The following is a 27,075-nucleotide window of genomic DNA, read 5'->3' as shown; positions in this document are numbered from 1 at the left end:
GAGCTCCGCCAGATACATTTCTGCACCTTAACTCTTGTACAGGGTGGTATTCCTAGCTTTTAGCTTAGCCTCTCCTGAATTCGGATTCTAGAAAGCCACTTGACACAATTCTTTGTAATATTTTTGGCTACATAACTTTATATAATCGTTTGTAGTTAGTTTAGTTCAATGAATGTGTGAGTCGAACTGTTTGCATTAATAACAAGCCGTAATGGATGCCGTGAACGCGTTCAACACGGAGGTAAGTTTTTACTCCCATAGCTAAACCGTTGAGCTAAGCTAACTAATATCCGTTCTTTTAGTTTACTCGGTGAGATCTATAGTTGCCCTGCCATATAAATAGAACCCGTTAACCCACATTTTTTAATCGATATTTTTAAGATGCACGTAATTTCTTTGTCTGTAACCTAGTTTTAATGTTTGGATACTGTTATTAAGGCCAATAATATTGGGCTACAGATAATAACAAACTCCTACACAAACTTAATGCGAATGTTCAGAAAACGACTGCCTTCTAAATACAGTTGGTAGTAGTACCTCGCGTACATTAGTGCTATTTAATAAGAAATTGTAAGATTTGTTTAGAAACGATCGAGTGGCGAATAGTTAAATCGCTATCTCGCTTTTATTTATTGTAGCTTTGATATTTCTTGTTACGAAATTATTCCAAACATATAATTTGTTTGTCGTGCATTCACAAACCAAACTGCAAAGATCGCATGTGTAAATACAATAGAACTTCTTATATGCATACATTTTTATGCGCTGTTTAAGAAGGTATGTAAACACGCGCGTCTGGCGCCTTTTCCACCAAACTGGTTTTAGTCTGTTGCTGAAGCTTACTTAACCACACTTCTTTGCGTGTCTATCGACACAAAAGCCTCAATATTGTCCCTAGATCCATAAATACTGTTTCTGGCTGTTTTTTTAACATTGTTTTAATGTTCCCACGGTGGTGTTAATAAATCTTGCGCTAGAAGCTTTGTGTTAACTTCAGCTCTCTAGCGCTGGTGGTGCTGATAAGAGATCAGCTGATCAAGATTGTAAACGTGCAAAAGCAACGATCGTTGTATAGAAACAGTGTTAATAAATCAATATTGGGGTATAATTATATCATCTATTTCCTGGAATACTGGAGTAAAAATAATATTACTCCTAAGGGTTCACTTATTTTCTGCACTTAAGTACTTCAACAAAAACACTAAAAAACATTGAGAATACTTACATTGTAAGTAAATACAACTTTATTTATACATGTGAAAGACATTTCTTTGTAAAAGTCACATACTGCAGCTTTAAAGATGACCAGCAGCTCCATATTCTGGATGGCAGCCAAACTACAGCACTAAATGAAGGTTTAAGTGGATGTTTTTAGTTATTTGATTGGAACGAATCTAACAAACCTTTAATCTGCACAGTGATGCGGTTGATTGTGCTGTTGCCTAGGGTTTGAATCCTGCCAGAAGGTTTTACTGTATGGAGTTTGCATGTTCTCCCTGTGAATGCTCCGGCTAAATTTTCATTAGTTTGTGCTGTTTGTCTCTGTTTTGCCCTGTGATGGGCTGGCAAGTAGTGTACCCCGTTGACCGCTGGAGATAGGAACTAGCTCTCTTGCGACCCTGCAAGGATAAGGATGTTGGATAATGGCTGGATGGATGACACCATTAATCAATATTTAATATTAAGCTAACTAACTTTTTGCATTCCTAATCTAATCTCTTTTATTCATCCAGTTGTTCGCTATGATCGAGATGAAGCCTCCAATATCCCGGGCTAAAATGATGTCCGTTACCAAATCAGCTATTAAAGCCATTAAGGTAAATGTGTATAAAATATTCATGAAGGAAAAAAAAACTGCTTACTATGATATGGTGTACATAGTATATAATGTAATATATACATACTTTTATCTGGTACTGATTTCTATTTCTTTTATTCAGTTGTACAAACATGTTGTCCAGATTGTTGAAAAGTTCATCAAAAAGGTATGTATATTTGTCTATTTGTTTGGTTGTTTTTCCTGAACTTCCTTTTTTTTATTATTATTAGAAACGCCCCTAAACATATAATTATCTATGAGATAACAAATATGCTATAGAGGCGTGGTTGACATAAAATATTTATTAAAGACAGAAAAACAAAAAAAGTAGTTTAGTTTCAGATGGAATGTATGCATTCACTCCGTATTGAACAAACACAGTAAAATGCTTCCTTTTGCTTTCAGACTACAAAATAGGTTCTTAATTTTAAACTTTATCTTGAGAACATTTGAAAATGTTTTTTTTTTCTTTCTTGATTTCTTTCTTTTTAGTGCAAGCCAGAATTGAAGGTTCCTGGTTTATATGTGGTTGATTCCATCGTCCGGCAGTCACGCCATCAGTTTGGTGTTGAAAAGGATGTTTTTGGACCCCGGTTTTTAAAGAACTTCACAGATACTTTCCGAAACCTTTACTGCTGTCCGGAGGATGACAAGGTACTATTTGTACTTTTAATGTTCTTTTGTAACATGATTCAGATATTTATAAAACGCCAATGTTTGAATATTTTATTTTTATTTATTTTTTTTTTTTTCAGAATAAAATTATCCGAGTTCTAAATCTCTGGCAGAAGAATGGTGTGTTTGATATGGAGATCCTTCAGCCTCTAATGGAAATGGCCAATGGCACTGTTGTGCCACATTCTGCTGCAGAAGGTAATGAAGTGTTAAAACATTGTAACACACATAAATGTACTTAAAAGAAATGTAGTGTCTTTCATACTTTAGTGAGTAATATTCTTTTGCTAAATAATTTATTATTCCTGTTCTGATCAGTTCCTGTTGACCTCCAACCAGAGACTCTGACCGGTAATGCTTCAGACATACCTTCTGTTCTACCCACTCCAGAAGCTTTAGCTGCTGTGGCACAACTCTTCCAGTCCTCTCACGCTCAGGAGGTAAGTGATGAACTGTTTTAGATCTCCATCAAATGAGCCAAGATTTTGTTTAGTAACATTTCATTTTGATCACCAGCTGCAGAGGATGCTCCAGAACTTTCAGCAGGCTGAAAGGACAGTCGAAACATCTACAATTGCAAATAACATAACAAACCAACATCAAATGCCAGTAACCCAACCCTACCCAAGGACTGATACTGTGAAGAAAGGTTCTTTAGCTGAGGTATTGATAACTCTCTGTGTCTCAAATGTTTTTGAAATTCAGTTCTGTCATTTACACTTTTATGTTTTTGTTTTTTGTTTTTGTCAGAAACTACTTGACCGATTTGACTATGATGATGAACCTGAGGATATGGCAATGTCAGAAGGCAACATTCAGACACAGTGAGTGCTAAGGACTAAATTGTGAGGCAAAAAAACATCAAAGTTAAAGATGAAAATTGCTAGTTTATTTAAATTTCTACAAATTTAGCTTTTTGTCTATTCAGTTAACGACTGTTTTGAAAGCCTACATTCTGGGATTATTTGTTCAATTTTGCATAATTTCTGGCGCTTTTTGTAGAGCCATTTAAGGATCTAAACTGCAGAACATGAAATAAGCACAGTGACAAGGTTTTATTTTTTAACAGTTTTTAAATTTTTTTCTTTATTGTTTTGGCCTATGAGTTAGTTTAATTATTAATAATGCTCATTTGAAGCTAAAAGATGCAGATGCAAAAATAATAACGCTGTTTTTAATAGTATCCTACTGCCAGCAAAGCTTTTTTTTTGTTTTTGTTCAGAAGATATATATCTTCTGGACAAAATATTTAAACAGTAACCCTAATGGTAGGAAGGGTAACAAAAGAGACTGGTGTCTCCCCCCCCCCCCCCCATTGACTCATGTTAACTGGCAGGTCCAGTATTTATCTGTCTATTTGTAGAAACAAAAAATATAGGTGAAAGTAAAAATATAAACAAAAAATGCAAAATTAAACAAAAAACTATACTAAAAATGCACTTCTTCAGAGAACATGGTCTTCCATAAGAAAATCTCTACCAGAGCTATAAGTCTTTATGAGCGATTTTTGCCATTCAAAATTTTGAAGTCTCAATATTCCTTAAAATTATAATACAAAAGTTGTCATTTTATTTTCTGCCTTACAAAGAATGAGGTTTCATGTGGGAAAACAAGCTTGGCATCTCAGATTTAAGATAATTTGAAAATAAAACTGCAGCAAGGGAACAAGCTCAAATTATCTCCGGTAAGTTAATGATCGCTTAGCTCAACAGGATCAGTTTGAGATTCTTGAGATAATTTTGCAGAATTCTCAGTTCATAACCAGTTTGCGATCTTGTCATCTTTATGTAGTTGGAGAACTGGCTCATAGATAGTTTTAGCTAATACAGATGGCCACTGGGTGTTTAAATGAATGAATTTAAGTCCACCATCCAGTTTTTATGACTATTGTTTTTATGCAGTTTTGGAGCTTTTTGCACAATTAAAATTACATATTAAACACTGTTTTTTAAAAAATGATTTTAAATGTTAAAAACATTTTTGCAGTTGAATGAGTGAAAAGGATTGTGCAGTTGATTGTGAAAAGGTCTGGAATTTTAGTGTCATTGTATGTTCATTGTATGTTAGTGTGCCTACGTGTTAATGTGTGTTTTTGTCCTGACAGAGGTATACCTGAAAACATGTCAAACCAGTTCACCGTTCAGATGCTAAACACAGATGCTCACCCTGATATGTTGGGTCGGACTAGAGACACAAAGGTAAATTTGTTAAAAACACAAAATATTAATTATTTTCAGAATAATAACTTATTTCAGATTTGTCGATATTTTACAGCAGGGTTGTGTGTTTGTGGGTATTTTACTTAATTTGTGTTTTTTATCTCTTTGTTTCTCAGCATAGTGGAGGAATGAGTCATGTTGAACAAAATTTGACTCCCGATGGATTTAATTCTGTGAAAGAGTCTGAATCATGGGTAAGCTCACCAACTTTAAGACCTTATGTTTAGTTGAAACAATGCAATTGCTGATTATTCTTTAAGTAAAATTTGTAATAATTAGCCTTTTTAAATAGGGAAAATGTTTTTTCAAAGTGTCTTTGTTGTCTGTGTCTAACAGGAAAACTCAAGAGAAAATTCTTCCACGAGGCAGGAGGGGAGAGACAGAGACTATGGTGCGAGGTCCAGATCTTCTTCTAGGTAATGACTGTTCGTCACTTACAAATGTACAAATAAGCGGTTGTGAGGTCAACGTTAGCCAATGACGGTCTTTATTGTACTAAATTTGCTGTGATAAGCAGTATCAGCTCAGCTCTCAGTAATAAAGCAAAAAGCAATTTTTAAAGGTTCATGTTGCAATAGGAAATGGTTTTATTAAAAGGTGTGCAAATATTTGATTGGTCAAATGTTTTTCTGTTGCTGGTACCACAAGAAGGGAGTGATCTTAAGGTTATTTGAAATCAGCGAAGAAGACCATATTAAGACTCAGTTTGCTTAGCAAGGCTTCACTTAAAAGCTGACAGGCACTGACTGACCTTTGAGATGAGTGTTAAGTCCAGGTGTTTCAAAGAGGCTTTTATAGATGCTACTGCTGCATTTTGCAATAACATGGGTAATTTTACTGTTGTAACAGTTCTGATCTACCCACAACTGTTGTACTGTTGTGAGTAGATCTGTATCGAAAGGATCTCTAGTCCAGTCATACTGAGTGCTATCACCCGGAAAGAACTTTTTAAAGAACACTGAGGAAAATCAAGCATTTCAGAAAACTTACTTATAACAGTTTACCTGGGAAAAACAGATGAGGTGGAGTAGAACAGCCAAGGGTTCTCCTATTATCTCAGACATCACATAAAGAAGTTCTGCGTGGTTTTGCTAATGTTGGCAATCCCAATCACTTCAGTTACAACCTTGATTAGTCGTTTCATCTGTTTAGCTGGGAGTAGTTCTGTTTGGTAATTGTTTACCTGGTATTCATGCTTAAAGAGAGGTATTATGGAATTTTGACTTTTTCTGAGCTTATTGTCATGTTATGTCATTCCCTCATCAAAAAAACATACCTGGACCGTTGCTTTGACGCATTGATACATGTTTAAGAAATCTTTGAATCTCCCGTGCCAGCCATTTTGGGGTGCCTTAATGCTTTCTCATACTATGCACTGTCTATTTCCCAAAGGTCCGCCTTTGAGCTTCAGACTAGTGGCAGCAGCAATTAGCAAACACCTGGTGAGCTCATCGTGCAAACTACTTCTCAGTCCAATGCTCTTAAAAGCCTGGAAAACGCATAATTTGCAGGTTTAAATATCTGCAAAGCTGTTGCTCAGTTTGCAACAGAAACAAAGTTTCTACACAACATGTAAATACATTATCTAGTAGGGAAAGTTAATATAAATGCTAAGCTTGTGACTGCATGGTGATTTATTGAACTTAATATAATTCTGAAATCTGACATTCCATTTTGAGTCTGAATCTAAAATATATATTTTTTAGCGTATTGGAAACAAATAAATTGCAACATAATTTTAACATGCCGGTGAAGGTTCTTAGATAGAGGCAACTGGACTTCTCGTTATGCTTATTCCTTTCTGAGAACAGTAACACCAACTTGTTATCTCTCTGACACAACTGAGTTTTAAACACTGCATAATGACTCCTGGGATAGTTTCAGTGACCTTGGAGGTAAAAAAAACAAAAAGAGTAAGTACTTGGTGAGTTTCTCCCATGCATCTCTAAACTGCACACTTAGCCCTAGGGGTGAATAACTGTGATTCAAGTTTGCCTGTGATTTTGAAGAAGTTGAGGTACAAGACCAGTGGAGTGCTTGAAATGTGTCCTTTTAAAAGATTATTAGTTTGGTTTTTGGCCTGTATGGAAAAAAAATCAGACACCTGACACATTGTTCAAGACTGTTATGATTGATGTTGAACGTATGTTATAATACTAAATATTTAGGAGATTTTGGGCAGGGGTGCTACAGCTTATTGTAGATGCAGGTATAGCAATAGTAGTGCATGACTTGAATTTAAATGTATTGGCTACCAAATATTATATTTACAGACAGTGCAGGATGAAATAAATTTAAAACAGGTATTTTATTCATCCTTGAGAGGATTTAGACATACAGATCCCATTTGTCTTGGTGGTTATAGTTGTACCAAATGGGCATCACATCCTTGGCTCATGACCAAAGTAGGATTTTAGCAGTCTTTAGTAAATGTGATGCCTAAATTCCCCTAAAAATGATTTTTTTAATACACATATCTAAAATAGTCCCAAAAGAAATGCCTTCATTAATTAAATCAGAATCAAATTACTCAAATTCTTGGGCTACATTTTTTTTAAGTTGAAACATTTTAAAAATATATTTTGACATTACATAGATATTTTTTGAAGACTGACATTTCTTTTTAAAATGTTTTTTTTTTATTGATCTTGTGCAAAATTAAAATATTCTGGTCCAAAACAAACAGAGTTTTTATCAACTTTATCAAAATCAAGGCTTTAAATATTTAACTCCACATAAAAAATCTAAAGGTTTTCACTATGAAATAACTCTAAACATTAAAGATGTCCCAAGATAACATGACTTCTTCTTTAGTGAGACAACCATTTTGTTTACCAACATCTCGACTAGGAGAATTACTTCAGGTTCCACTGTCTGACTGAGGGCTATTATGCAGAAGTGATGTATTGTGTCCGAACCAAAACGTTATGGCAGCATAAACACTTTTAAACCAAGGTACTCACTTGAAACAATATATTAGGCTGAATATAAACTTCACAGATACTAGAGAAAAATCAACAGACTTTGGAACCAGCTCAAAAAATAAAAATAAAAAAAATCCTGCAAGATGGAGGAATCTCCATTTACGAGAAGGTATTTTCACAGCAGTAGCGCCTCCTGCATTCAGGCAGGTGCAGCTTGTACACTGGGTTATCAAAATATCTAAACAACTCTAATGTGATTTGATCATGTTTTATTCTCACATATGGGTGCAGTCTTTAAAATTTCTAAAACTCACTATGAGCAATATGATGGTGGTCTGTATAGCAGAAAGAAATTATGGTAAACAGGTTTTACATGAATAACTATGGCTTCTAAGTTATCACAGCACACACAAGAGCTTTCAGTTCTAAACATGTTTGGACACAACAATCACAGTAATTGGGCCAATAAAGTCACTAAGGAGGCAATTAAGACTCTAGTCATTGCAATGTTTGGTTGTTGCCTGATTATCCAAACAGGTCCTTAATGATGCCATCTGAGTTGTTTTGGTAACATTTTCCAAGGTTGTGAATTGCTTAAAACTGCAATTCACAACCTGAGATGAGACGGGGCTGCAGAGTCGGCGTTGGAAAGATTCAATCTAAGGCCACCTCCTATGTTTAGTTTTTTTTTTTTTTTCATGCTAAACTTAAATTGCTTTTTTCACTTATATCAAACCACCTGTGTTCCCTATCCAAAATGTTTACATTGCTGTCCTCCATTTGTCGCTTATCTTTGAGATGTAGCTGAATTGCTGTTTCTTGAACCAATATTTGCTCTTCTGTGTTGGGAAGTCCATTTGTTTTGCTGATATTTAGTTTCTCCAGTGTAGAACTCTGAACAGTTCATGCTGCGCTGGGCTGCATATAACACTGCTGAGCTTTGTGTTTGGGTGTTTTATGCTTGTAATAAACTAGTCTCTACCTGCAGGTTTTATGTTTACAATTCAGTTTAATATTCAGGTGGGAGGTCACATGTCACACTTAAAGTTTGCTTTAAATACTTTGCCATCTATTGATTTTAATTAAAATAAAGGAAAAACAGACCCAGGCGTCTGTGCAGTCAGAGAGCTACCATTAATAAGGCTTCACTACAACTAGCCAATCAGACTGTACACCTGGCATGTATCTCAAAGCCAGCATATCCAACAGAAAGGAGGAGAGAGTGGAAGAATAAGCTATTTACCCATAAATACAAGAATTTACTAAAAAATAAACAATTATTCCACACATTGATATTCTTGTACGAATAAATCAATTTGACACTACTCTAATTTTCTGAGACATTGAATTTTGGGTTTCCATGATCTTTTAGCCATAATCATCAAAACTGCACAAAACAAAGGCTTGGAATGCATCTCTGTAGGCCCTGCGATGGACTGGCGACATGTCCAGGTTGTACACCACCTGTCACCTGCTGACCGCTGGAGATAGGTGGCCCCACTAGGGATGAGCATGCAAGATGATGTGGATGTATTTCTGTTTGTGTGGTGATTATATTTTTCACTTTGAGATGACTGGAAAAAAATATTTCCACAACATTGTCATTCTTTAGCTGTACTAGTATATGAAGAATACAAGCCATTCATATAAACATGCAGATTTATTATTTCAACAAACCATACATGTCCTGGGATAGGTATGTGCAAGATTAGTGTGCAGAGTCAGGAAAGATGTCCACTGACTTAAAAAGGTAATGCAATTGTATAAACATGCACTGAAAAGACTGCAAATAAACCTTCATCTGTGACTTTATGACTAAGGTTCTACTGAAGCATTGCACCCTGCCTTGGTCTTTTTGGACCACTGACCCATGTTACACTCCTGCTGAGAGTAAGAATGTTTTATACTGCTATTTGCTGTAGCCTGGCTTTAAAGGAGCTTTTAATTGCACCCACCATGAATTACGTTGGGTTTCATCAAGACAAATCTAAGCTTTTATGGCATCCTTCTGTCTCTCTACAGCCGTAATGTGTTATGAAGGGTCTTCTAAACACAGAGCCTTTTTAATGAGTTTGAGTTTTTTTCACTGTTGAGTCATCATCAAATTCTGCTTACAAGTACATCCTGACTTAAGAGATTCTACATCAGCGCAAGCTCAACTGTCAGGATTTGTTCTGTTGCCACTAATCAGATAATGATGTCAATTTTCATTTGAGAAACATATTTTTCTGTTGCACCTAAGCTGTGTCTTTTATTTGTACCTTAGGTCGCCAAGGAGAAGAAGATCGAGGTCTTCATCTCGCTCAAGGTGGTCAAGGCACAGACGCTCTCGCTCCAGAGAACACCGCTGGAGATCTCGTACAAGTTCAGAGGACCAGAGTGACAGAGAGAAGGACAGAGAACGCAGACAGAAAGGTCTTCCCAGCTTAAAGAGCCAAACTCTCAGCGGTATGTACCAATACAGAAACAAGTCACTGAGTAATATATTGTACAGCATTAAGTTAAACACAAATGTGCCACATGTGGTCGTAATATTAGAAGTACCGTATTTTCCGCACTATAAGGCGCACCTTCAATGAATGGCTTCTTTTAAAACTTTTTTTCATATATAAGGCGCATAGAATAGACGCTATGGTTAGGGTTGCCACCCGTCCCATATTGAACCTATATGGGACGCGATTTGTTCCATACTCTACAGAAGTGGTCCCCGAGTACTTTATATAATAGGCTGCCCCTGTCATTGTTTCACTCACGGTGTTGGTGTTGCGATATTGTGCCCAACTGCTTTCTGGGTAACACAGACCAACCGACACGCTGCCGCCGCAGTCTCTGTCTCTCCCCCCCCCCTTTTTTTTTTTGTTAATAAAGTCAAACTTTATTAACAAACCAGCGTTCTGACAACTATCCCTGCATGCACCGCGCGCTTCTTCTTTTACGGGCGAAAATGAAATCGGTGGCTGCTTACCGTAGTTGCTAGACCTGTTGTGGCTCAATATTGGTCCATATATAAGGCGCACTGGATTATAAGGTGCACTGTTGGTTTTTGAGGAAATTGAAGGTTTTTAGGTGCGACTTATAGTGCGGAAAATACGGTAGGTGTTATCAATTCTTCATTGTTCTTTTGACGTCAGCTGGGTCTGGGTAAAATGATTTATCTGATGTGTTTATGTAGAAAGTCTGCTCTGCCACAATGTACAGTAATGGACAATGTCTTGGCAGTGACACAAGGCGTCTTTGACGTTTGTAATATTTTGTGTTTTCTTTTGATATACTAAACATAAAATAAAACATTTAGAGTTTAAAGGCTTAAATTTAGCAAAAACCTCAAATAGTTTTAAAGAATTATTTATAATGTTGACCCTTCTTTATAGCTTATGGTATTTTCAAAGGCTTGCTGGATATGAAATTGTAGGCATTTCATGAATTATAGTGGTTCCTTCTTATGTGATTGGGGTAGTGGAAACTTAGTCACAATTTGTCAGCATTTATTCATCCACTTGCTTTTTTGAGAGCATGTTCTCAGTTCTGAGACATTTTCTGACTTCTGATCCTAAATTTACATGTTAATTGTGTCTGGATTGATTTTGTTGGAGACTGAAACTACTTTTATTCAAACCAATGTGGCAGAGTAGTATCTCCAGTTTCGTAGGCGACAACGTTACACTTGGATTCTGTTTGTTTACTAGTCTGCAAGACATGCAAACCGTAGCAATACACTTTGTTTTTCCATATGTCTCCAACAATAAGAGTCATCTGAAAACATTTAGCAGCAGTCTGTGTAATTCTTGAAGTCGTTCAGTCTGTTCTCGAGGTTTTTGTTTTAAAACATAAGTGGCTTTTTTTTTCTGCCCTTCTTGTTAGAAGCCTATCGTGCAAAAGACTTTTCCTCGCTCTAAGTTTATATTAAGTTGTCACCAACGTGGCCAATGTTAGCTCTATACTGGTGGCTATATGAGCTGTAGCACACTCTTTAGAAAGATACTTGATTTGAGCTTCTTGGATGTAATGAAACCTTCTTGACTCTAAGTGGACCCCTCACTATGAAGTTCTTCGTGTTCCAGAGCAGTCCTTTCCAAAAGCAAGAAAGGTCTTAACATACCTATTTGAGGATTTTATTTGTTGTGCACATATAATATAGTTGAAAGAAAATGCATACTGGGAAGCTGAAATACCTTATACACAATGCTTCTTGACACATTATTGGCTGGTGTTTGCAAGGCAACCAATCAAGAGGTGCCATTTATTTTCCTCGGTGCTGATTGACTGTACCAAGTTTGTAAATAAGACTGTAGATATTAGCTTCCACAGTAGACTGTTTCTACTGTGCATGTTAATCCATAGTAAAGCGTATTTGGCATATTGAACTATTAGTTCAAGTATTAAAATCACTGAGAAAACTTTTTGTCAAACCCTATATTTAATTTTAATCCCCACAGTAGTTTCAGTTTTCTTTTGTTTCTAGTTTGCAGTACCACACTTTGGGTTGGGCAGCTGGACAAGAAAACCCAGCAATCTGACGTAATGTCCCTTTTAGAAGAATTTGGTCAGATTGAGTCCATCAATGTAAGTTTGGACAGTTTGTGTGAAATGTAATTCTCACCTTCTGTGACCAACGGATCATGCTAACTTTGTTTTCACTTTGAACCTTTACTTTGTGTTCAGATGATTCCTCCGAGAGGTTGTGCCTATATTGTTATGGTTCACAGACAAGACGCTTATATGGCCTTAAAAAAACTCAGTAAAGGGTCGTACAAAGCCAACCAGAAACCTACTAAGGTATGTGCTTTACACATTTAGATTTGTTTTTCAATTGCAAAGTTTCTTTTGCTTAACAATATCACTGCACCTAATTTAATTTTCTCCCAGATTGCTTGGGCTTTAAACAAAGGTATAAAATCGGCACACAAAAAGTTCTGGGATGTGGAGCAAGGGGTTACTTACATTCCTTGGAGCAAAGTCAAAGTTGAAGAGTTGGAGAGCTATCAGGAGGGCGGCATGCTGGACCCAGAGACCCTAAATCCAGGTAAGTGCATGATATTTTCAGTGTGACCTCAATTCACATACCACAAAGTTTTACAATACATGTTTCCTTACTTTATCCTTGTCTTTGTTGATAATCTAGAGTGGAATAATGCCAAAGAGATTAAGGGCCAGGCAGCTGTAAATGGAGCAATGGATATAGTACCAGATGTGGCTGTCAGTGCTCATGTTCAGGTAACGTTTTTGCAGTCTTTAAACACTTTCTTGTTGGTACAAAAACTTTTCTTTCCTGTTTTGGCCTTTTTGAGAGATTATTTTACAATACGTATCATTGAAGTAATGACAAAAATAAGGTTTTATTGGATACACATGGAGCCTATCTGAATCATTTTGTATGCATTTCAAAATTAAAACACAAAGAAATAAGTGAAAGGTAAAGTTTAAATTTGATCAAATATAACATAAAAAGTTTTTTGCTTGGTATTAACCAGTTCTGTCAGTAGTTATTCAAACACTGGGAGAAAATAGCTTTTCTAGCTTGTTATAATTATTTTAAAACAAAACATTATGTAATTATGTCAATGACATAATGACATTAATGACAGACACAGTTCCAGCTCCTTAGTAACTGAGGATTTACTAAATTTGTTACACAAATTTAGAAAAGAACACAGTATTTATGGGAGGATTACCTCTGCAAAACTTTTTCATAAAAAAAAAAAAAAATTAAAAATCAACAAAAAAAGCATCAGGTCACTCAATTTCATACGGGGTTTGAAATATGTTGAATAATGGTCAGTATAAAACATGCGGCAGATGGCTCCATTTTGTACAGAAATAAAGATGAGTATGAAATGAACAAATCTACAAAGGTATGAAATGCAAAAGAAATGGAATGACCAGCTCCTGCAGAGAAATAAGAAAAGGTTCACATTTTCTGTGCACTGGGGCAGCATTTTATAGTTAATCATTATACAATCTTTTAATTATACTATTTGTCTCCTACTGAAGGCCTAAGAAAGCTACATGATAGCCTTACATTTGTCTCATTTTCTTCTTTTAACCTTTTGTACAAATGCAAAATCTGGATATCTAGGTGACACATTCTCATCTTTAATATTTCAAATAGCCGTTAGAAATGGACCTGTGTTAAAACATTTGTATTGCAAGGAAACAGGGACTTATTTATTACTAATTAAATGTTTCTACACACTACAGTCAACTAAAACTGGTATAAATAAAGTTGCATTGCAAGGGATGCTAATGATTGCGGCACTGATTGTTTAGCTACAAAATAATAATTTGTGTTGCGCCTTGTGGAGTTGGTGTTGAAAGCCAACCTCATTTATGTCCATTTATGGTTTTTAAAATCAGCTGATTACTTAATTACTTATTCTCTTACTTTTTGGTTCATTAATAATTTTAAAGCCAATAGCAGTTCTGCTATTATAGTATTTTGAAGGACTGATTTAAAGTCTTGTGTCATGTTTTTGTTGGTGCTGTAGTTTAGCAAACAGTTAAATTTGGTCTTAGACCACCTTGCAGTAATTCAGATAGGCTCCTCTGCTTGTAGATCTCACTTTAAAAGTGCTTTTTTACTTCTTTCTTTCTTATTACGTCTTTGCATATATCTACACAGTAACCTTGTTCTGTAACATCTTATTCAAATAAAAATGGTAATTAAAAACTTTCATTATTGTGGTATGTGTGAAGGGAGGCGTTTCTGTTATCCTTTCTGTGCTCAGCACCAAGCTTCATTTAACACCAGCATTTCTTTAGCATTCGGTTTTCTGGCTAAATTTTAGATATGTGCTTAATGCTAATTCATGTGAATTTCATAATACTTCTCAACCATTACACATCAAGAGATGGTAGAATGTGCTGAACATGTATTAATATGTTACTGTGTGTCTTAATTTGAAATGAAATTCTGAAAGTATCCAATAACATGGAAAACAAAGATTTCCAACTTATTATTTAGCTTTGTAAAATGTAAAAAAAAAAAAAATTATAATAATCTGTTTAAAAAAATGAAAAGACTAAATGAATGACCAGCAAATGACCCAAATAAAATTGATTATCAGTATTATTCCATATATTGTGGGACTGATTGGCTCAGCACTTTACCTGGAGAGTCAAAGCTGAAGTGCTTTACAAAGATCTTCAAAGCCAAACAAACTGTTGGCTGCTGGTGGGACATAAAGTTGTGACTGGGAAGAGGAGTATCAGAGTGGAAAACCAGGTAAGCTCACAAATGCGTTGCCTAGCCTTCTGGTTGCTAGTGGGTGTCTGGTCAGGTGATTTTAGAGGCATCTTTAAACATGTTTTTATTATCTTTAATTACGACTGAGTATTAGGACCATACTAAGGAAAAAGAAACGCGAAAATAAAATTATAAGAGTAAAGTCGTAATAATGAGAATAAAGTCAGAATATTTTGAGAATGGGCATAGCATTATGAGAATAAAATCATATGAAAGTCATAACATGAGAATAATAGCTTACCAGAATAAAGTCGCAGTATGAGAGTAACTCATACTCATACTTTTAAAAACTTTCATTATTGTGGTATGTGTGACTACGACTTTATTCTCATATGACTTTGGTCTCCTAATTTTATTACTTTATTCTTGTAAGTTGTTTTTTTATTTTATTTTCTTAGTGTGGCCCTAACACTTTTGTACGTATTAAGAGCCCAGAAATGTTTTTCCTACACAAAAATAATAACTCCACCTTAATTTGATACTTGACTAATAAAGCTTCAATCTGTTGGTGACTTCAAAATAATCAACAATGAACAAGTAGTGCAAAATCCAAATTTTCAGTATTACAGTTAACTAAGTTTTAATTTAGATTGAGCATGGAGCTGGGCGGGGCTTGGTGCAAGTAGACAAGAGTTAAGGCTGTTACTTCTCGGCAACAAGGTCCCAGTTTTAAGACTTGACCCTTTCAAAATAAGGGCCGAGCTCCGAATATGACTGCAAAGTGCGTTGTATCGGTCATTTTTGGGAGTCGCGATAATTCATTAATATAGCGGCAGCATCCTTTAATAGATTTAACTTCATAGAGTTGCCTTTGAGAGATCCGGTAACTCTCAAAGAATTTGCTTAAGCAGTACTACGAAGTTGGTCATCAACTCGGTAAGTTACCCAGGGTTACTAGCTGGATATCTACGCAATACAAAACCTGGAGTTGTAATACAGGACCAATCACGTTGAGGAGTCAGGAAGGAAGGTGGCATGAAAAAAGACTAAATGCACAAATTAATCTGTTCAGTATCACAGACAAGCTATCAAAGGGGCAGTATTATGTTTTTTCCAGGCAGTTGTTTAAAAATACTATGCATAGCAGATTTGACATAAAAGCAGTTTTACTGTGTAATTTAATGCCTTGAAACTGGGCCTCTGTCGCTTCAAGAAAGTTGCGCTCTTTTCAACACTCTGCCTTCACAAAGTCATCACAGCAACGCTCCTCTATTAATCCTTTAACAACATTTTACCAGCATAGCTAATATAATAAGCTCAGCATATGTGCAGTACCTCCAGGTGTTTGCTAATTGTTGCTGGCTAGTCTGAAGGATCTGAGAGGGGGAGTTGCGAGACGGGCTGGTCTGTGAGGCGGAAGCCTGGATACTGCAGCTCCGAGGAGGAGCTGCGTCTCGAAGGCAGCACTAGGTTCACCCAGGTGTTTTGCACAGCTGAATGGTTGCAACAGGTTAAAGGATTTCTCAAGCATGCATGAAAGAATCAAGGCAACACTCCAGGTATGTTTTTGATGAGGGAATAACATAACATGATGTGAAACTCAAAAAAGTAAACTTTTCATAATACTGCCCCTTTAAAGCAGGAATGTATCTAACATTTTGTTATTGCACATTTAAAACACCAGAAACCCAGTTTTAATCTTAATCTCTGTGCAACAACCATGACTATTTAAATCCCTCATTGCACCGAATGATCTGCTAGGAAAAAATTAATTCAGTCCAACAGGTAGCAATACTGTAAAGTTTTAAGTTTATGACTTTCTAGTTCCACATAGAACATTTTATTGTCAGTGATTTCAGTGATTTATTTTTTTATTTTTTTGGAAAATGGACAAGCCATATGAGCGTGTACAAAATGTGCAGAAGCATTGAAAAACCTAGCAAAAGCCTCTGAGGAAGCAACTTAATTAATTACTAAGTAATTCTTTAATCTGCAGCTTCAAACACTCTTTTTGGCACATAAGGATTAATCCTTCTGAGATATGTCTTCTGAAGATTTTTTCTGGTAGATATAACTTAGCTTGGAGGGGAAGAAAAGAGGAAAACTGTTCATGCAGAGTCATCCTTTTCAATTTGAAAGATTTCCATGAACTTGTTTCATGGTTTTTATTTCTAATTGGGACAAGTTAACCCTCTATGGCATGACTTTTTGTTTTTTTGGGGAAAAAATATTTTCCTGCATTTTTTGGGAGCTTATTGGCCCTTAATTACATATCAATCATAAAATTGGACCCTGATGCCTCCCGGAACCGGATTTGGGTTTGTTGCCTCAGGGCAACATTGAGCTACAAGGGGTCTAAAACGGCAAGTTTTCTACAGTGATTATGAGAAATGAAATACAAATCAAACAAAAACTATATTCATAAAAACACTTTTTTTGACAAAAATAAATCAGACATGGTTCCAACTCACCAAATATAAAATAAACGACTAACTTTCATTAACGAATGGTACATTTGAGCAAATTACTAAAACGCGCATTTGTGTGTTTGTACATGTGTATGGTTGGCAGAGTTAGAATCACTAAGGATGTTGAAATCAGTCTATTTCCCCATTATATGTTAAACATCAGGAAGGAATTTCTTGCTGATGTGAAAAAATTGTATATCACACTTTTGACACTTGATTATTGGCGTACCTGGGAATCACCACCTGTTTATCTGATTATCTATGGGTTGTAGTGACCAGATTCACATCAGTCACTATAGTTAGGGCTGCAGGTTCTTTTTATAAGAGTTTGTAGTTCTGATTCTTTGTTAGAATTTGAGCCAAGCACAGGATAATATTTTCATCAGCTCCCATATCTGGTAGATTTGGTGGTTGCACAACTCGCTCTGTATAGGTTGTAAGGAACACCATCTGCACCAGCCATATGAAGTTCCCTGCAAACCCATATTTTTGGGTTTGGCAGGTATTGCTTCAGTCTTTACCTGCCTTGGAATGGGGCCATTTGTTCGTTGATGACCAGCTCTTCACCCTTTGGGACTGAAGTCAGTTTTGAGGATAAACAAACAATGAAATAATGGTTGTACAGTGGATCCTCATGTTTTCATTGGAAATGACCCCAACTTCTGAACCATGCACCCTTTGTCCATGAAATGACCTTGCATCCATCTCCTGTTGCTGTTAGTCAATAATAAAGTACATAAATTGGCTCTGATAATTATTTTTGTAATCAATTGAATATCATCACATTAGAATAATATTGTCTGCACAGAAGGGCCCTAACTGTGCAATGTTGCCCTGAGGCAACAAACAAAAAAACACAGTTTTTGCATATAAATAATTTAAAAAATTGTCTTGAAATGATCTATAATGCTTCTTTACATATTCACAGATATGAAAATATTTTTAGTTAGAGTGACCCAAATTTAAACATGAAGAAAAGTGATGTATAACTTACAGGTAGGAGGCAAGGTGTAGCATGCACCTTCGCTTCATGAAAAGGACTGCTGCTCTTCTAAATAAAAGGTCACATGGACCTCAATACCTATTTTATTTGGACAGAAATGTGTCTGGAGGTATTTTAAATCATCAAACCCCAAAAATAACACAAAGGAGCAACGTGAGGGACAGATTTGTGGTTTGTTGCCCGAGGGCAACGGTATGCCATAGAGGGTTAACATCTTTTATATGACACTCTGCTTTTACAGTTAAACATAAATTCTTTAGATCTTTAGACAAAAAATAAAACGTCTACACCATCTTAAGATTATGGATTTTGGAGCACATATAAACCATCCAAGTCATTTTCTTGAGTGTACACATTTTTAGAAGCAAATGTAAAAATCAGCACTCTTGTATATCATATTATCTAATCAAGTGTTTTTGTTTTTGCTTTGGAAGCTTCTTGCTCATATTAATGTCTGATTGTTTCTTGTTTTCAAAGCTGTGTTCTGGCAAGTATAGCAATGGGATTCGTTTGGTAATATTTCTGAAAGGAGAGAGAAGAGTAACTTCAGGTTTTTAGACTTCTGTTGTGGAGTTCAATGTGCAACTCTTCTTTATGACAAAACTGAGGTTTTTGAGCTTATTGTAGTTTTCCTTCTGGACTCACTAACCGGGTTGAAATCCTACGGGGGATTTCCATTCCAAATGTTTTGCTCATTATAACGAATGTTCTGCTCAGAGCAGCAAACCGGTTGAAATACATGGGTAATGTAAGCACAGCATGTGCAAAAACACATTACTGACTTATAACAGAAATGGATTTGACAGAGTATTTTTTAGATTAAAATAGCTGTTTTCACAAATGTAAATATGCAAGCTTCTAGGCTTTTGGCTTCAGGATTTAAAATAGTTTGTAGGACCAGCTGGATTGAGAATCCAGATCTGTCTGTGGACTCGGCATCATATATATATATATAATTTTTTCTTCTTTCTGGACGACAACAGAGAAAAGGGGCTTTTTTTTTGTTTTTGGAATCACATCAGGTGAGTCGGTTGCTCCTCGATGTGGATCTGGACACACTTCCAAAGGAATGTGGCTTCATCTGTAAGGACCCCAAGCTAACTTGGTCTGAGTGTGTCCTCAAGTTGTCCTACATTTGGACCGGTACTGAGAACTCTCTGCTTGTTATTGGATCAGCCTATGCCTGCGCAAGTGAAAACGATATGATTTTCTCTTTTGAATACAACCTGGGATAAATCAGGTCGTTTCCTTCTTTAGAGTGTACTTACAAATTGGTTCTTTTTGTGTTGTGTGATAAACAACACTTTCCTACTTTCAGCAGTACTTGCATTAAAACAGTCTTTTCCAGTAATTTCCTGATGCCAACAATTTCCTGGATCTTGTGGATATCTTACTGACCACTACTAACCTTCATGTGACATAAACACTCCTGTAAAACTTTACAAATGTATAGAATTTGCTTCTTGGATCAGTTTGGCTGCAATGCTTGCCTCTGCTTACTCTGTCTGGTTTGTGGCACCGACTTTCTTCAACGCCTATTATGATGAGTATACATTATGCAACACAATTCAATGTGCCTGTTTAATATCCTGAAGATAAGTGCTGGAGAACAGCTTAGTAGTCAGGAATATAAGAGACTTAGTTCTTGACCATCCAGCTGAAATTTGCTAGTGAAACTATATTTAGCATTGAGGATGTAATTTTAAAATTTGTGAAATTCTAGGAATTTGAAGCCAGGTTTGCTTTCCCTTCTGTGATCACATTGAAGCTATGTTTTAAAGACATTCTTGCCTCTTAAACTTTTCAATATTTTTGAAGTGTTACAAAGCAAGGACACAGTAAAGGCCTCATGAGAACCAAGGAACAAAATAGGCAAAAGCTGTCAGCTGTGCACTTTTCCAGTCTGGCTGCTAAAAGGATAAGGATGCCAAAAATGCCATTTTGAAAGAAAGCTGTAAGAAGTCCCATTTACAGTTTCCTACAAATGGGAAGGAGTGCGTGGATAAAAATTAATGCTTCACGTTAAAGCCACAATGAAACATGGTGATGGCAGCATCATGCTGCCATCACCATGATGGCCTTCCAGAGGGAACAGGAAGCTGGACAAAAATTAGCAGCAAAGCCTATATTGGTGCTCTTTCAAAGGTTGTTCTGCAATTTATTGACAAATTGAATACATTTGCACACCACATTTTAAAAAAAATGTATTAGAAATTATAAAAACCATAGATTATTTTCTTTCCATAGCACAATCATGCAATAGTTTGTGTTGGTTTATCACAAATCCCAGTGAAACACATTGAAGTTGGTGACGTGTAACATGACAAAATGTGGAAAGCTTTAAGAGGTAAACCTGTTTTTTAAAACGCTGTAGGTTTCTGAATACAGGGGAAAAACTTTAAGCACACTTGCTATTTGTAAATGTATATATGAATTGCATTTAGTTGTATGATTAACATCAGATTTGGGCATATAGAAAGATTGCTACCAAAAGTGCTAAAAGTCTGATAAAGTCCTTAACATTTAGTTTCAGCAAAAAGGAAAAAGCCTGACAAGCTGGCCTGGTTTTCTTTCCACAAAGAGGGGAGTGGAAAGAAATTTTTGTTCATTAAAATCCCTGAACGTGTATTTTTATTGTGATAATTAGTCTGAGCCCAGTAGAATATTTCCAAAAGAACTGTTCATGCACCTAAATAGTGCTTACAGTAAAATGGAAATTCAATTACTTTGAATGAAATGAAAAATCTCTGGAGGTATATGCTGTCAGACATTTGAAATAGCTTAACTTTTCAAGAAGAGGATTTCTTTCAGTTACAAAAAGCCAAACATCTATGAACTAGAGTCATGGACAACTTGGCCTTACGAAGGTGAGTAGGAGGAAAAATGTGTTTCTTAGAATATTTTTAAAAGGTGAATTATGGCTCATTACCTGAAGTTTCTTATCATCATCTCATAATAAAAAAATTTAATTCTGCATGTTGTTGAAGTAGCCAACAAAAAGCAGTGTTAAAGTCTATCAAGATCAGACTCCCGCTGAAAGTTCGAATGCCTGGCTGTCTCCCTGCTGAGGTTTGCTTTGAGGAATTAAGCAGCGGGGAAAATGCAGCTATTGTTCCTTTTTTCTGCTGACGGAGTACACATAACAGGGTAAGAGCAGAACCTTTTAAATGTTTCTCTGTTATTATTTCTTCTCTCCATTTAGTAGTTCAAATACAGAAAAACTCAAGTGATTGGCTTAGCAAGGTAAAAAAAAAAAAAAAAAAAGCACCTGTCTTCTTTCTTGCTATAAGCTGGGAAATATTTCGATTTAATTTCATTATAAATTGTGCATGCACTGTTTTGTGAGGCTATGTTTTTGAATTTGGACATTGATGTTAGATATTTGCATCTTACAGTCAATTAAATTCAGACAAGAAAATAGGAATTTTAACCTATTCAATTTGATTTTCACTGCTGTATGAACTCAATGTGTTCCATATGCCTAAATAATCTTAGAATTATGTATGATGTACACAATTGTTTTACACACCAGATCTAGTATTGTAAATGCAGTTTACAATAATTACATTGTAAACTGTATTAGGAGTATTTTAAGTTCAATACCACACTTCTTAAAAAGTATTGTGTTCTTTAAATTATGTAGATCAGTGTCCTTTATACTGTAAAACACTACTATGCAATAAACATTGTCCAATGACTAATCTAAATAAGTCCTAGTCAGATTAGGTATCATATAAAGTAGATTTAGCTGTAATTTCAGATGCTATTATTGACATAATGTATTATTGGTGTAATGTAGTTTTTTGGTGATGATTTTAAACAGCAATGTTTTGCTATGCATTGCCAGACATAAGCAGTCATTGTTTTAATGAATGGAAACTGGTGAGAAACGTATTCCCAGTATATTAATGGAATATATTATCTGCAGCCCAAGTACATATCTATAGACTTATAGTACATAATATTCTGGCTGGCCTGAATCTTGTTCAGAGAAGCAATTAATGCATGTTATTAATTTGCTTAGTGATGATTTGCAGTGGAACCTCAGAATACAAATGAAGTGAAATGTACTAGTATTTTGTTCCCTCATTAAAATAGCACATCAACTACACCCGGTCAAAACACGATCAGCCCTCAGATTCATAATTTTCAAAATAATAGTTATTATTCTGATGTTATAAGACTGGTAGACATAAGTATGTGAAATAATGAATGCAGTTTATTTCCCTTTTGATATAGAAACCATTATATCAGAATGGTTTTGGTAATAATGCAAAGAACTTGCATTATTATTTAAGTAAAGTTGTCATGGTATGTTCAGCATCCTTGAGGATAGGACACTGGGTCCAAACTAAACAAGAAATTTTGGCATCACTGGCTTTGCACAGTAACTGCCTAGAAGCATTGGCAGAAATTGTCACAATTTACGTTAAAAAGAAATCAGTGAATTAATACTTCCTTCAGCCTTCTCTACAACATGTTTGGAAATTGTTAATGGCATTGTGTACATAGTTATGCTGGATTAGCAGCGTTTTTTTTTTTTTGGTTGATTCTGTGCACTGAAGGTTTGCAGTCTGGCGTTTTTATATTTCTTTTGGATTAATAAGTTTCTTCTTGGTGAGAGGCAAGGAGAGGATTAACCATAGAAGGAGCCATGAAGCCCATGGTAACTATGGAGGAGCTGCAGAGATCCACAGCTCAGGTGGGAGAACCTGTGAGGACCACTTTCAGAGTTGATGGGAAGTCAGATTCAGCTCAATGCAGGGCAACCAGCAACAACTGATAAACAGATAAAATACACTGAAGTGTATGATTTTAATGTTGGATAAAAAGCCCTTAGGGTAAATAATTTTGCAAAACAATGTACACTCCTTGGATATTGAATTCTTTGTTATTGCTTTTAACAGAATTTGACTTTTTTTACATGAAAAAATTACAAAAAATAAATAAAACATTTAATGTCAAATGAAAATTGATTTCTACAAAATACTGATAAAAATATTTAAAATGAAAAAAAAATATGAGTGCATAAATATTCACCCCTTTAAGGGGACTGACCTAATTCATCAGAGGTCCAGTGAGTTGGTGCTTGTAGTCTCACAATGACTGGAATGGAGATCGCTTGAGTTCAGTGAATGAGTCTCAAAAAAAACACCCGTTTTTCCAAGGTCCTTTTACTGATTAATCTGTAAGAACATTTGTTCTTTCTGCTTAGCTGCTATTACAGCATGAAGACAAAGAACACTCCAAGTAAATCAGAGAAAAGGTTATTGTAAAGTATAAGTCAGGGGATGGTTACAAAAAATCTCTAAGGTACTGAACATCCCGTGGAGTTCAGTTAAATCCATCTTCCAGAAATGGAACAAACATTGCCCATGTATAGATCAGGCTGGAGGACAAATTGTTTCCATCTGCAAGAGAACTATGGCTTCAGAGAACATTTATTTTAAAAGACAATGGCCGAAGCATCCAGCTAACGCTACACAAAAATGGTTTGAAGACAACTAGGTGGATGTTGTGAAGTGGCCCAGTCAAAGCGCAGACATCAATCCCATACAGAATTTTTGGCAGAACTTGAAATGGGTGAAATGGCTGTCGAACCTGACAGACTGTGCTGTAATTGCAACCATCTGCTGAATACTTATTTGAAGGGGGTTATTTTATGTTACATATTTTTTTATTAAATATGTTATATAAAATCATTCTTAACTGTTGTTTTCAATAATTACGCATTTTGAATTTCTCACTTCTGTGCTCTTGTAGCTTTTTTCCACAATTTGATTTGTTTTTCTTTTGCTTAATTATGTAGATGAACTTATCAGGTCGTAACATGAATTTATGACTACTTCATGTAACAACAATAAACAAAACTCAATTTGAAAGTGAAATAATTATAGCATAATGTTACAAGACACTTCCTTTCTTATTTTCATGATTTAATAATATTAATAAAATGGTAAATGTGGACCATATTTACAACTAGAAGTTAGTATTTTAAGACTATGAATAAACCTCTTTTTTTTTGGTTAGTTAAATGCAAAAGCTTTTAAGCTGCAAGGCTTCTCAGGTCATCTCCTCCTGTCTATCATCTGTGGTGTGGACAGTGATGAGTAAGAAAACTGACATAAATTTAAGACTTTATTACTTCTGTATTAGGTCAAGTTAACTAGATATGATGCCATCTGCATTCTCTAACTGTTCTGTATTAACCCATGTTTCTGTCAGATGAGGAGTAAAGAATTGCTGTGATACACCTTCAATTAATTTGACTTATAATGTGGTATTACTGTCTAACACTTTTAACTAATAGGAACTAGTCTTGGTTATTATATGACAAGAATGTGTATGGAAACAAAATTGTTTCCTATTGCCAGAAGTTATTGATGATTTATGCATCTTCAGAAATATGAGATCAAACACCAATCAACACTTCATGGTTTGCAAAAAAAAAAAAAAAAAAAACACCAAAGGATACTTTCATTAAGGGAAGACGTTGCCTGTCAAAAATGTTTTGATTCCCTCTCTTTTTTTCTAGTTTCTGATGACACTTAAACCGCAGAAGAAATCATTTGCAATAACGCTTTAGGGCTCAATATGTACTTTGTTCATTAGAGTATCTTCCTTCAAAAATAAAGCCAAATTAAATGTTTGTGTTTATATTCTTCTGGTACTCACATTTTTATGAGTTAGCTTGTGCCTGATGTTTATGTGTTCTCTGATGGTGTTGTGAGTCTGAACATGTTTGAAACACCCAAATGTATTTTTCTTTGAACTGAGAGAAAAGTGAATTAGTTTGACTATCAGGGTGCAGAAAGACGGAGGAGAGGCAGCACTGGAAGTAGATCTGAAATCTCATTAAAGGAGCTCCAAAACCAGTGTATGATGGAAAGATTTTGCCATTTTGCAATGTTACATTTTTTAAGTCTTGGTATGTACAGGACTTGGATATTGGGAGATGATAAGTCATTGTACTGTAAGGGGAATTTTTTGCATCTGAGGAAAACATGGTTCAAACTATGCAATACATTTTTACTAGATTTTTTTTTACCTTAAGTTTTACTATGTATCCAACACATTAGTAATTTAACCTGGTTCAATGCTTCCTTCAACCATAACTGCCTACTTTTGTCTCCAACTAAGACTTTACAAGAACAGTTTTCATACCGTTTCCCTCAGATGAATTTACGTCACACTTTGGAATCATGGGGTGTTTAACATTTCTCTAAGTGTGGTTCACACACTTAGAGAAATGCAAGGCTTCTCAGGTCATCTCCTCCTGAGAAGCCTTAACAGTAATTGTGATAAGACAACATTACGTTTGATTTGTTTTCCAGATGCCAACAGTTCCGCAGTGTGAACCGATTGGAAGTCCGCCTGCTTTTCCGGGCCCCATCATGCTTTCTCCTGCGTCGTTGCCTCCTAGTGGAGCTCCTTTCTTACACGCAGAGTTTGACGCTGCACATCAAGTAGGAGGCAAGTTGTATTCATATATTCTCTGTTGTTTAGGATTAAGCATTTTATTACCCCTGGATACACTGGTGATCTACATATGCTGCTATTCTGTAAACCTTTTGTCTACATTTGTTCTTTCTGCGTATATAGATAATTATTAAGTGGAAACAATAACGGTTTCCTTTTTTTACCACAGGAAATTTCGAAGCTCCAGTGGAGTCCACTGCAGGTCCTACTGGAGGTAAAGATCCCTCCTCAGCTGACAACCAGCTGGGATCTCCAGCAGGACAGGTTATGATGCTGCCAAACCCTGCGGTCATGCATGGTCCCCCCAGACCAGGAATGCATGGTCCCCCCACACCGGGAATGCAGGGTCCTCCCAGAATGGGAATGCAGGGTCCCCCCAGACCGGGAATGCCACCTCTGCAGCCTCCCCTTGGCATGCCAAACCCTCATATGCCTCCATTTCCTGGCCCACCAAACATGCACCGCATGCCCACGCAAATGATGCCAGGAGGGCCGATGTTTCCGCCAGATAGATTCAGAATGCCCATGCCCTTCCCTCCTCGGGGCCCTCCTTTCCAACGACATCCATCAATGGGACCAGCCATTAGACCAGGATTTGGACGCCCACCATTTCAAAGAGGGAGGTGGTAGAGAATAGTTTAATGATTAAACTAAAGCAGAGTCTGTAAAACAACTCTTGAGCACCAGGTGGCGCTGTATCCTCTGTTCAGACTTGCCCCCTCTCTCCGTTTCCAACACTAACAAATAAAACACCGCGTCCCTAAGCTGCTCCTGTAAGTTTTATCAGAGATGTTTCTTGTTTGGTTGGTTTTAGTTTTTTGCTGTATATACTGAACATGTGTGTATATATTCATCTTTTTGTATATTTCAGTTTGTATATGCTCAACTCTGTTGACAGGACTTAGACATGCATGTTTTGAACAGTCAGTTTTTCTCTTCTGAAGAGAAAATGTCCTATCCGTTTTTTATTTTATTTTAGAAACTGATATATTTCATTGTAAAATAATAATAATTAAAAAAAACATGTTTTTTGAAGCTTTCATTTTCCGGCCAGTAGAGGGTGGAATAAACCCAAATACTTTTCGAAACCTCTGTGATGCACTGAGGTCACAACTTGTAAAAATATGGACTATGAATAAAAAATATCCACCATTTGCTAATGTTTTTTTTTTGTGTGTGTGTTTGCAGTTCTAACTCTATTTACCTTTTTCTATTAAACAGGTCAGTTCTGAAAAGGGGTAAAGAGGTTGTTTTTTTTTTTTTTTGTTTGTTTTATCTATAGGTGCATGCAGTATGTTACAAAAA

General features: G+C 35.9%; 1 protein-coding gene across 2 annotated transcripts; it reads left to right on the top strand.

The window, feature by feature from the left end:
* The first annotated feature begins 25 nt into the window (after positions 1-25).
* LOC106906776 (SR-related and CTD-associated factor 4-like) lies at positions 26-26,922 on the top strand. Of its 2 annotated transcripts, none has more exons than XM_088011668.1 (18): positions 26-241; positions 1,734-1,817; positions 1,941-1,985; positions 2,312-2,473; positions 2,575-2,692; positions 2,834-2,934; positions 3,011-3,157; positions 3,245-3,318; positions 4,599-4,692; positions 4,830-4,907; positions 5,050-5,129; positions 9,904-10,085; positions 12,100-12,200; positions 12,300-12,413; positions 12,504-12,660; positions 12,760-12,851; positions 25,626-25,764; positions 25,940-26,922. In XM_088011668.1, exons 1-18 carry the CDS (start codon positions 212-214, stop codon positions 26,398-26,400), a joined length of 2,259 nt encoding a protein of 752 aa, XP_087867794.1. In that variant the 5' UTR covers positions 26-211; the 3' UTR covers positions 26,401-26,922. The 2 variants fall into 2 exon arrangements, with proteins under 2 accessions (XP_087867794.1, XP_014827677.2); XM_014972191.2 differs by having other exon boundaries at positions 27-241; positions 2,813-2,934.
* The last annotated feature ends 153 nt before the right edge of the window (positions 26,923-27,075 follow it).

The sequence above is a fragment of the Poecilia mexicana genome, unplaced genomic scaffold (assembly GCF_051168715.1).
Source record: "Poecilia mexicana isolate PSO_F unplaced genomic scaffold, ASM5116871v1 scaffold_13, whole genome shotgun sequence".
NCBI lineage: Eukaryota > Metazoa > Chordata > Actinopteri > Cyprinodontiformes > Poeciliidae > Poecilia > Poecilia mexicana.
The sequence above is the reverse complement of the archived record's forward strand: the minus strand, read 5'-3'. Positions and strand labels throughout refer to the sequence as shown.

Coding starts and splice junctions, on each gene's coding strand:
- LOC106906776 (XM_014972191.2), top strand. CDS start 212: ATGGATGCCGTGAACGCGTTCAACACGGAG. Junction 2,474..2,574: donor GCTGTCCGGAGGATGACAAG/GTACTATTTGTA, acceptor TTTTTTTTTCAG/AATAAAATTATCCGAGTTCT. Junction 12,852..25,625: donor CTGTCAGTGCTCATGTTCAG/GTAACGTTTTTG, acceptor TTTGTTTTCCAG/ATGCCAACAGTTCCGCAGTG.